The sequence below is a fragment of the Pocillopora verrucosa genome, chromosome 5 (genome assembly GCF_036669915.1).
Source record: "Pocillopora verrucosa isolate sample1 chromosome 5, ASM3666991v2, whole genome shotgun sequence".
Classification (NCBI taxonomy): Eukaryota; Metazoa; Cnidaria; class Anthozoa; order Scleractinia; family Pocilloporidae; genus Pocillopora; species Pocillopora verrucosa.
The window spans coordinates 6,923,558-6,935,862 of record NC_089316.1 but is presented as its reverse complement, the minus strand read 5'-3'; the positions used below and the strand labels follow the sequence as shown (position 1 = coordinate 6,935,862).

Sequence of the window (12,305 nt, the reverse complement as noted above, 5' to 3'; positions counted from 1 at the left end):
ATTTTCCTCAACAGAATAACAAATGTGGTAAATTTGGAACTCGGTAATAACGTAGAGAAAGTGAAAATGGACAGCTTTTCTTTGATGTCCGCTTTGACTCTGGTATGTTTTTACGAGAATAGTTTGTGTGTTATTGCTGAAACGTCTCCTGGTTCGAAATACGGCTCCTCTTTTTTTTTTTCTACACTTCTGAAACAGAATGTTTGGCGTACTTCAAGTTCATCCATCATAGATATTCTACAAATACATAGTCGGGTAGATCAGTTGCATAACTATCCTAAGATATTATATGTACCACGAGTTTATATTGGTCGATAGGTGTGTCGCTTAACTATTTGAAAAATGGCTGAAATGATACGTGCCCTCCCATTGGTCAATTGGTGTACTTAGGGGGCACCACGGGCGACACGCATTACATGATTCGGGGTATTATTCCCAAGAATTATAATTACTCAGGGACCAGTTGTTCAAAAGGCAGATAAGGCTTTTCAAAGCATAAATCGCAATCTAGAGGATGTGTTGACAAAACGTACTGCGCCATCCACGGGATAGAGATTTATCTAGCAGATAGCGTTGCCCACGCTTCGAACAGCCGGCTCTAGGTGACTGGTCGAGAATTACATCATACCTCGCTATAATCACCCGCTTGAGGTAATTTTGAAATACTAAGGCACCACAGCTTTAAAAAAGCCGTCGAGTAAGTTAATTTTGGATGGTTATAAAAAGAAACCGGAAAAATTAGAGAAAACGGCGGATGCTCTGATAATCACTTTACAATTAAACTAAACATTTTTTCCCCTCAGGCTCAGTGAATGTTGTGGAAGACACGAGGGAAACAAATCAAACACTGGATAAGAGAGCGATATAAAACATCAGCTTTTTTTCACTGATACGCATCTGAATCAGATATAAGCCACTGAGATGAGAAGTGCTTGTGTTTCTGAACGTCAGTACCAGCAGGGATTGGTGCGACTAAGTGGTTTGGCGAAGTGTGCCGCTTACGAACCATATAAGAGATGTTAGGATGGACTTCTGAAGATTTTAAGAAACTGTTAAAACCAGAGCCAGGAAAAATAGCTAATAACGGCTTTCAATGCAAAAAGGCTAATGACATATTATAGCATCGTATTCTAGTTAGAAAAGAAATAGATGAAAATAGCAAAATAGAGCATTCGTGAGTTGGCAATGACGTATTAGCTAATATATAATTATTTACTTGTCTATATTTAACGATTGTTTCAAACGTCAGCTGCGGCACCTATATCTAAATATTGGGTACTTAGGGAGTGTGGAGAGCACTCAAATAACTCTTACGCATCTTTCTGGTCCTCCAACTGTCGCTTTCTTTTCATATCTAGATAAACAACTGCTGTCACTCGAACCAATTGTTCAATGAAGATAAATAGATATTTATTAATTTAATGTATCGGTCATTGCTGCAAGCTTATGTGATTCTTCATTTAATATCTTTTCTTTTTCTTCATTTTAATCAGAGTTCTTTGTTACCATCACCCCTGAGATTAATTCAAAAGACAAGTCAGCTTTAATTAACTTACACTTTGCGAAAGAAAAGGGAGAAGAAAACATTGGGTCGTTGTGGACTAGAGTCTGTCATTTCTAATAATTAGAAAGTACTTCTGTGAGCCGAGTCAAGTTCAAAATCAAGTGTCATCTTTTATTAATTCAAATCAACATTTTTAATGCTATATGCCTTTCACTCGTTGGTGGCAAAACATGCCCAGAAAAAAATTTCTTGCTTGGATGAAAAGTCATCACAGATAAACCGAGCCTGTCAAAACGGATCAATACAGCTGAAAATTTCCAGCGGAAAGAGTATTAGCAATGTCACCAGCATAACAAGTTTGTAACAACACAACTAACATGACAATACCAGTGCTGTTCTCAACCAATCTCCGTTTTTAAAGCAATGATAACTAAAACATTCAAAATATCGGCGACGATATGATATTAATACAGCCACTGTTTGTCGTAACACAGGAGTCAAACGTAAGGCATGCACAAGTGGATCGATTTCGGCCAGTCGCGCGCCAACTTCCGGCGCAAAATGTAAAAGAAAAGCGTGTCAAACAACCAAAAAAGGAATGGAAACGTTCACTGAAATCTTTCACATGAAAATAAAAGCAGCATAGGGAAAACTCAGGACTTTCCTAACACAATGCTGATTTCATGAAGTGTGTTCTATTCATTCATCGTGTTTTTAAAGCTTTAACGAAAAAAGCTGCACGTTTTCAAAACACTGCGACAAACTAGCCTTTGTGGTTGTTTCTCAGGATCCTGTTAGTCAAAACAGCTCTGACAGCCATGAAGTATGACGTCTGGCCACCGCAGCGTCGGCACATGCGCAGACGTTTTACTCCTACGTTGTTTACAACAGCAGTACGATTACTAGCCGCTGATCGGAGAATGAGCTCACGCTCCTCTCCTGACTGGGCTAAATGAAGTGACTCGTGAAAAATGCGGAAATCAACCCTTAGAATCAAACAGTTTCCAAATATTCAACAGTAACTTTTTGAGAAACTCCATCAATTTTCAACGAGCTAACGTCAGTTTAAAAATAGAAAATTGATAGTTGATCTGTAAGTTTCCCACAGTTCGCAAAACTTTCTTGAATCGATTCTTAAATCATTTCTTTCGATCTAATCTCGCAGGGTAAAAGTACCTTTGTATGACACACTCTATTTATCCATCTTGTGGCAACTAATTTAGTGTTCATAGCATACTTTGATTAGATTACTTTAGCGTTAATATTTACAATGCAAATGATCCGAGCTCAGCTCAAGCTAGATTACTCTTTGAAACAAAGCATGCACTCCGCATCTTTCATACAAATAACAGGCAAGGGTACTCTTCCTGAAGGTGGCCCCTATCTGAGTTGCCAGAATCGAAGCTGACATCATGAACACTGGACCGCTTACTTTGCGATACCTAAAGATTTAAAATGAAATAAAGGACTTGTTTACTGTTTTATCATTACGGATTATGTATAATAGATCGTTCTTCAACATCCTGTTGGCGCTTTAACACATCATCAGTCTGAGCGAGACATAAACACTTGTATAGCCAATATCATCACCACAGGCACGAGACTTGTGGCCTCCACCACTGGTAGTCATCAACAACAACGAGATCAAGAACGTTGACAAGTTTTTCTTCTTGTGCAGTTCATAACGATTCGGATCCTCACATTCAATCAAGTGGATTCATAGATTAGGTGCGGATCGCTTACCGTCTGAATGATTTGACCCAAATTCCGGATTTTTATTTCCACTGCCAGGTTCGCATTTGAAATGAATCGCTAGCTTTCGATCGGTCTTAGTATGTTATTCCTACTGGTCTTGTCGTTTTCCGATTGGAATCATTTTCGGCATCTTTAGAATAGTTCCAATTATTTTCCTGACCGATGGACTACGATGGCTCCTCATTGTTAGCGTGGTGAGATGTAAATATACAGATATACACACATCCGCCATAAACCCCTTACACTACGGAAAGTTTCAATTAATGCGGATCAAGAAATGAAAATAATATACATAATACGGATCATATAATGAAGATCATATCTCACCTCCAATATGTTCTTTTTCGATGACCGGAACAAGTTTAACATTTTTAGGAAAAACAAAGAAAACAATGTCAAAAACTCTTTACAAAACCGAAACAGATGCGAAAAGATCTGTTATAGGTTTCAGAATAAAGATGAACTTTGAACTCGTTTTAAAAGCACCGTGCAAGCAGAGTACTCATAATTTACACTTAAACTACAGGGAGTATAAAATGCTATAGAATTTATTGACCTGCTACGGATCTGATCCCATCAACTATATCATATTGAACTTCATGTATGACTGACATTGGCGTGGCTTAGCTTTCAAGCTCAGAATTGGAATATAGGGCTGTTGATAATTTGGTTTGAATAGAATTTTGACCCAGAGTCCGGGGCCTAGTGAACCAACGTGGACAGGCAAGTGAGGGACCGGTCATTATTTATCATCGGGGAGGGAGAGGTTTGGAGAATTTTGGTTTTGTTGCGATGAAATCAAGCCTAAGATTCTGTAGTATTCTAAAGACCCCCCCCCTCCCCCTTATCGGTAGTCAATTTTCCCTGGTCCCCCCTTTATGCCGACCATCGATCCCCTCTCCTTTCCTCCTGAAAACGATGTGATCCTCCAAACATTCCCCCTCCCCCCACCCCTCTAAGGTGACAAATTATGACTGTCCCTAAACTGACTGTTTTCAATCTGTTAAAGCTTATAAAGTATGACTATGAAGTCGCGTTTGCTAAGGTAAAATTTATACCTGGGCAGCCTGTCTGGTGAGGTCCTGCAGCTGGTGTCTTCCCGTCAGGGCAGCAGCCGTAGGTGGTGGCAGCGCATGTGTTGGCCACTGCGTAAGCTATTGTGGAGGGTGCTGTGAAAGATTTAAACGGAGCAGTGGATAAATATTTATACAGTGGTACTAAAAACACAGTAGGTCAACGTTCCTAACTTGATCAGTTGCAATGGAAAAATTTGGCAATCTCCAACTGCTTTAAATTATATCTCATCTCAAGTTTATGAAAGATTTATAAATATCCTGTTTGACGCAGGCAAAGGTGAAGCTTCTCCGGCTTTACATGTAAAAAGCTCTCGAGTGTCGTTATTGATAGCGATGGCTGACTTATGTCATTAAAGTGAATTTCGATTGAGTGTCGCAAGACCAAAACCAAAGTTATCGCTAAAACCAATCAAAATAAAGGTAAGTATCACTACAGCCAATCAAAATAAAGTTAAGCATCACTAGCAGCCAAAGCTGAGCCAATGACGACTCAAAGTGAAAGTGAAAAACCGTTTACAATGCAGGAAAACAGGAGTGGACAAGTCACCAGTGTTTGTTTTAGTTTCGCATCAGATGAATTTATTTTTGATAGAATTTCTCTCTTGTAATGGTTTACAGAATTAAGGAGTTTTTGCTCCCATAATTTGATAATGGACTGGACTTGAAGTGATCGACCTTGTTCATAAAGGATATGTAAAAAAGAGCTCCTACTTTCACAGTTAATTCCCGTCCAATGTATGGGACAGTGACATTCATAGGATGCTCCCTTTGCTATACAAACTCCGCCGTGCTCACAAGGATTCGGGTGACAGTGGTCTTCATCTACCGAAATAGAGAAGACATGATTTTTTAGAGTAATCAACCTTTTCCTTCGTGTACTGCTTGCATCTCGTTTCGTCCATGTAGGCAGCCAGTCACGGTCGTCCGTGTGTCTGTCCGCACGATCGTCCATGTATTATCCACTGTTAAAAAATATTCCAAAGAACTTACCTTCACACGTGATTCCAGTCCACCCCGACGAACAGGAACAAGTGAAGTCTTCGCCGTCGATCTCACACACGCCACCATGATGACAGGGATTAGGGTGACAGTTGTCACGCTCTAGAGGAGGGGTTCATTGCAGATTTTATCAGTTCTTGCATGACGTATGCCGACCTTTAAGATAGTTTTTTTCCTTCTCTTGAAAAAAAATGTATCGGTAAAGATTGTAAAGTAAAGAGTTGGGATGAAGTTAAAGTTGAGATGTAGTTACCCATCACTTTTTCATTGTTATGGCAAATCATAGATTTTATTGAAGCTTATTACCTGCACAATTGATCCCTTTGTAACCTGGTTGGCATGTACAAGTATAACCACCACTGTTCTCAAAACAGGTACCACCATTTTGACATGGGTTGGAATGACACTTCAACTCCTCTAAAATATGGGGGGTAAATGACAAAGATTTAACGTCCTGCAGAGTTGCATATCAAAAATTGAGAGGTATTCGATCAATATCTTGGCCGAGGTAAGAAATGGTTTTTTGATCAGCTCAACCACATGACACATCTTTCAAAGTCCAAGCCTGGTAAACCCACGTGGATTTCTGCTCCGCAGATTACAAAAGGTTTTAGACAAGCGTAAAGCATGTCTCTGGTTGGATTTATATTCAAAGCACTAACACATACTAACCTTCACAATTGAAACCTCTAAATCCCTCTGGACACTGACATTTGTATGTCCCGGTGATTTCCTGATAACATGATCCACCATTTTGACAAGGAAGTGCGTGACATCTATCAGGCTCTGTTAAACAGTCGATTTTGTTGATTTTAGACCGGCTAGCTATTGGATAAGGAATTCTGGTAAAGAAGAAAGGGCCTAACTGTTTATGGCCTGGCCTGTGGGTCGCAAATTTTGCAATCCCTGACTGGTTCAAAGCGTTGTGTTCTTGGACAAGACGCATAACTCTCAGTGAGTTCGTCGCCACCGATATTAGAAATTGGTACCCACGAGCTCTCAGGAGCATGGTGACCAACGACGAACCCGTTCTTCTAGGAACACGGTAGTAGCAACAAGCCATATCCCTTTACTCTAAGAAAAAAAGGCATAGGCTCCTTGACCCAAGGGCTGCCTGAGTGGTAAACTGACTTAGCCTTACTAGGTAAAAAGAGCGGCTCGATAGCAAATGTGGAAATTTGGTCGATATCAATTCAATTGCTTTTCAACTCACCCTGACAATTTATTCCCCTGAATCCTTCGACACAAAGACAGTGGTATGAACTTCCTAACGTAGAACATGTGCCACCATTTATGCACGGATTTGATTCACACAGGTTAATCTCCTCTGCAAAAAAACAACAACAACAACAACAGAATCAAACTGGTACAAATTTATGTTGCACAGAATTATCACTAAAGGGTTTTTAAAAGCCTTTAGAATTTGGGGAAATACATCCAATTAACTCACCTTCACAATCCTTGCCTCTATATCCATGTAAACATTCACATTTGTAATCTTCGTCCTCTATAAGTTCTCTACAGACTCCACTGTTCTGACACGGGTTAGGCTCACATTTTTTCTCGCCTTTGGGGGATAAGACAACGACGTATGAAAATTTAAGTGCATGTATCCAAATCACTCCTGACTTCATGTTCATTCGTTCGTCTACCTTACTGCCCGGACGAAGCAAAATTTTGGGAGGTTTTCTCTCCTACCTTTAATTGTATTTATATGAAAGAAAAGAGTTTTAGACGATAATTATCTCAAGGATTAGATCAGACATCATTTAGAGAAAAGGTTTTTATAGCTTGTATCTAATAGCATGCGTTGAATAAGTTTATAAATTATTCCTATTATTCTGATGGCAAAGGATAAACGCCCAAAGTGCAAGTTGAGGGCATGGTTAAAAATCTAAGCTGGTTAGACTTGACGTTTGTGAAAAATTGAAAAGGAAAACCGAGTTAAAACATAAGAGCAGGAAAAGCTATGTAACCGATGAACCTTTCGCCTATAACATTGATTGGGGACACCTACTTTCAGCCGGAGCTGAATCATCCATACAGTCATTTTATTGTGAAACAATTTCCTAATGAGTATGGCCTTCCCAATGCTACGTTACTGTAGCAATGTTTTGTTCACGTGAAGGATACGACAACACACTTGCCTACATCCAAAGACAACTTACTTTCACAATTCTTTCCGCGGAAGCCGTGAGGACAAACACATTTGTAAATGTTAGGTCCTTGGTTGAGACACGAACCACCATTAAGACAAGGGTTAGAGTCACAAACTGACACCATCGCTGAAAGAGAAACGTGAACAAATTGATGCAAGGCCTCCTTGAGGAACACCTAGCGAATTTCAGCAGAGACTTGCTACAGCCTCTTGCTTACGGCTCCGTAATATACACTCGTTGCACTACGTTTACGCTACGATCAAATACTTTTGTTTTTTATTCGCTTGCTTTTTTTTTTGCAAATATAATGATAATAAATTGTATAATAGTACGACAAACCATTCATGAAATATTAAAATTTATGTACATGTATATTCACATGTGGATATGCTAAGAGAGACGCTCTTTGCCGTTGGTTGTCGATTGCCATTTTCTAGCTATGTCAGTGCTTATTTCATATTTCTGATGCCATATATTGGAGACTGCGAGAACCAAACAGAGATTATCTCGCGAAAAAATCACTGCATTCTAGCTGCATTACTTTCAACTTCACTTACTTTCGCAGTTGATTCCTGAAAATCCCGCTAAACACGAACACGTGTACGAGTTGTGATTGTCGAAACATGTTCCCCCATTTCTGCACGGATTGCTTCGACATTTGCTTTCAACTGAAAGAATGAATTTGAAACGGGAACACGGTGCTTTTTTAACATTCGAGACAACGGATGGATTCGAAGGATTCAGTGTAGAGATTTCGCTTAGTAATGAATAACGTTACTTACTTTCACAAGCGGCTCCGCTGAATCCCTCCATACACAGGCAACTGTGAGACCCCATAACCTCCATACATGTTCCTCCATTCAGACATGGGTTTAGGAAGCAAAGATTCTCCACTGTAAAAGATTAGCAGAAAACAGATTAAAACTTTCCTAAACAGGAACTTCTCCCTAAAGCGTAATCTTAAGATTACCAAAGAAGCAAGTGCAACTGTCTAAATTTGACTCATGCTTCAATAGGTTTTACATTAGCTGAATTATACGCACCTTTTGATTGGTTCTTAGTTATGAGCTATCAGAGGACAGACGCGCAGGTGATGTCATCATGAGCAACACTTTGCTTTTTAATTATATGAAACATATATATGAATATTGCCATGGGTCTGTACAGTAATAGATCACGGGAGACGTCAAAATGTGGCGAGAACATCAGTGACGCGCTCGGCTGCGCCTCTTGCGCCACTTTATTGTACTCGTCACATATTGAGCCAACGCACGGTAATCTGAAATCTATTTGTAAAATAAGGTGAAATACAGAATTTCTGCATTATATTCTCGAAAAAGTTTTCCAAAATAAAATAATGTTAATCTTATTTAGTCTCTTATAGGATGCTTATTTAGTTACTGACAATAGAGAATCCCATTTACCTTGACATGTAGGTCCTTTGTACTCCGCTGGACACGAACATTCGAATCCATCATCCATTTCGGTGCACGTTCCGCCGTTTCTACATGGATTTGGCTGACATTTATTTTTCTCTATGATAAATTGAGGTGATACAACATTCGTAAGTAGATGAAATAAATTTTTGAGTGACTTATTCTGGTTTCAGTTTTCCTTTGCAATTTATGATCAAATCATGTTGGCTTGGGGAATGACCGCTTAGTAAACATCAGTTTGGCTGTCAGAGGCGATAAGATGCTTTATCAAAATTAGTCTTTAAGCTGGTAAGGTCATTCCTTCGGAATAGATTCTGCACTGAGAATCAAATAAAATGAACCTTAAATTTGATCTCAATTCCGAATTCCTTATATTAATTTAGTGACGGAAGCACCTCTTACACGTGACGTAAAACTCATGGGCACATGTTTACATATCGAAAGCGGGTAAGAGGACACAAAGAAATTATTGTTAGGAATTTTTTTGTTCGCATGACACGGTAATACTGAAAGTGGTCAACTGCTTTATGGATTTGCAAGCTATCTCATTTCGAATCCCCAGGATAAGTTCTGACTGAGTACTCTCACTTCAGATCAGCGTACCGTGCGAGTAGACATTGAAAAAAAATGGAGCCCAGAGATCCATGTGGAGTTGAATCGGAGAATTTGTAAAAGGAGCCAGCGATTCCGCTTGTTGTCGAACCTTAACTCATTTTACAAGAATGAGTTAAATAAAAGAAAGAATAAATAATCGCATGTAAGAACCAATCTAAGAGTGAATCGCACCTTCGCAGTTCATTCCCTTGTATCCTTCCATACAGGTACAAATGTAAGCACCATTGGCTTCTGTGCAGATTCCGCCATTGCGACAGGGATTCGGGTGACACTTGTTCTCCTCTAGGATAACAGATAAAAAGTTACCCTTAAGCACTGTGTACCTTAATCAGTAAAGCATTTAGAGTGGTTCTAGCTTAAACTTAATGAAACAGAAGCCACAAATTTGTAATAAGATTTTGTCCCGACTTTGTTTAACTGAACTACAAAATTGTCAGCCCGATTCAACGATAATGAAAAAGGCTGACAGAACAAATTAAAGATGTTTTATACTTATGGGCATGGCAACAACGCCGTGTAAAATATTGCATCAAAAGAAAAAAATGCATACCTTCGCAATCAGTTCCTTTGAAACCAGGAGTGCACATACATTCATAACCGTCCTTGACCTCGTTACATGTGGCACCATTCTGGCACGGATTTGGATTGCAGTGACGTTCTGTTAAAATACAAGTCAGCTGAATTTGCTATTTCTAATTGTAGCAAGAAGATGAATAAGGCTACCGTTCAATACTTCCTACTGCTTTTAGTCTCTGCAAATTTGAATTAAAAAATAAAAAATAAAGAATAGAGTAGTCTGTGTTCTCATCACTCATGAACAATACAGACCACTTAAGCAAACATCGAACAAACGAAATCAATTGCTGGCACTTCGAAACAAACAATCAAACAAACAATTTAGAATCTAAATTGTTTACAGCCAAAATCAATCAGAGAGAAGGATAAAGGAAAAAGAAAACAAATCGACAAGATATTCATCTGAAAGCTATTTTTAATTCTCTACCCTGGCGTAAGATAGTCTGTTATCTACGTGAGAGCTATAGTTTTATCTATCTGTAATTCTGTCCGAATGCTTAACTCGTACAAGAAGACAATCTTACGTCTGTCATTGAGACAATTAAGCGCGATCTCTGCTCGGTCTCATTGGATCGTCGCCATATAAAGTTGCAGGGGGTTGATTGTGTAAGTGCAAGTGATTTCATTCTTTCATGTCATAGTGAGTGGGATTTGTTTTTTTATTTTGTCACACCACCAAACGTTCTCTACTTCTTTCTACAAAATTTGCAGATGATAAGTACTACAAGTAAAAAGCTGACTCTATGACCTGAATAACATTCGCTTTTACCCTCTAGCAGGACAATACAGAATTTTATAGAAAGGTCGACCTGATGTGATTTCTGACAAGCGATCTTCGAAGAGAATAAATCTCATTTACTAAAAGTTCAGTTTATTCACACAAAAGTGGTTACATGGGTCTATTTGGTGTGATTTCTTTCGTTTTTGTTCTTATATGTTGCATGGCCAAAATCAATGACGAATTTTGTAAACTGCCGAAATTCTTCCTCAAATATTGCCAATTAACTTTACCGTGCTATTTAGACTGATGATCGTAGGTGTCACTATGACTGCCACCTTTAACTGGTTTCACGATTGATGGATCCTCATGCGAGCAGCCGAGGGGGCGAAACTAATGACCACAGTAAATATCAAACATACCTTCCTCTTCTTCGTCCTCTTCACCATACATTTGTGCCATTGCATCGTAAAAAGGGTTATGCAGATGGTGCATTCCACCAAAGAATCCTCGACCAAAAAACGGATTATATGGTATTGGCATGGGAGGTCTGGGTATACGAGTTGTTACGATTGTTCTCTGGGTCATTGGTGGCGGACGCATAAACATATACGAGTGACCGAAAGCATGTGAAGGGCGCATTATAAACTGTCTTTTTCTCTCTCTGTTCTCATCTTTCAAAGGCGAAGGAGTCTGCTTTTTCTTCAGTGACTTATTGACCCGTGTTTTTCTGTGTTGCCCTTTTGAAGAGTCGCGTAATTCAAGCTTTGTTTGTTTCCATTTTAGTCCATCTTGTTGTGTCTTCCCCCTTCTTTCTTTCAGCTTTTGTGAATTAGATTCCCGTTCGTCCGCTGGCCTAGCGGCGATTTCACTTAAAACAACAAATAAAGCCGCTCCCAAAAAAATTCTCGCTATCCGCGATCTCATTTTTGACGGTTTTCTGCGAGGAAAGGTCTCTCAATTGAATTCTTTATTAAGTTCATACCTTTCTGTTTACGTACAAGAGCAAACAAATTCTGTTTTGCAATTGGTCACCATGAACTTTACTTGTTAATCAATTTAGATCAATGGTTTCGATTCATCAATAAATGATTAGTTTAGGCTTGGTTTGTGATAAGTGAATAGTGGGCCAGATTAGATTTTCCACCTTTTACTCTAAATTTTAGTTAGCTTTATAGAGAATGATAGCTTTTTTCTTATCTAAATCTGAGAGAAATACAAATAGATGAATCTTAAAAGTATAGTTTGCTTTGTATGATGGCAATTGAGTTTTCAAACATTTCCAGTGTTCCGAGAATGCGCTCCTTAAAAGCACAATTAACTTTGAATAGAGGCCGATCGAGATGTAACATCTCCGAACTGGTGAGAGATAGGATTTCACCCTTGACCTCACTTACCCTAGCAGTTTGCTAACTAAAGATCTCCTCAAAACTCACTGACAAAACGCGATTTATGTCCGTCTTTTTT

The 12,305-nt window shown here is 39.0% G+C and overlaps 1 protein-coding gene across 1 annotated transcript; it reads right to left on the bottom strand.

Annotated features, from left to right (window-relative positions):
- Positions 1–1,446: 1,446 nt before the first annotated feature.
- LOC136281173 (fibropellin-1-like) lies at positions 1,447–11,784 on the bottom strand. The gene is made up of 16 exons (XM_066167416.1): positions 11,261–11,784; positions 10,095–10,202; positions 9,716–9,826; positions 8,918–9,028; positions 8,276–8,386; positions 8,051–8,161; positions 7,503–7,619; positions 6,785–6,901; positions 6,548–6,661; positions 6,007–6,120; positions 5,641–5,751; positions 5,326–5,436; positions 5,047–5,157; positions 4,318–4,428; positions 3,587–3,598; positions 1,447–2,946 (listed from the first exon to the last, which is right to left on the bottom strand). The coding sequence occupies exons 1-16, from the start codon at positions 11,763–11,765 to the stop codon at positions 2,933–2,935; spliced, it is 1,989 nt and encodes a 662-aa protein (XP_066023513.1). The 5' UTR covers positions 11,766–11,784; the 3' UTR covers positions 1,447–2,932.
- Positions 11,785–12,305: the final 521 nt, after the last annotated feature.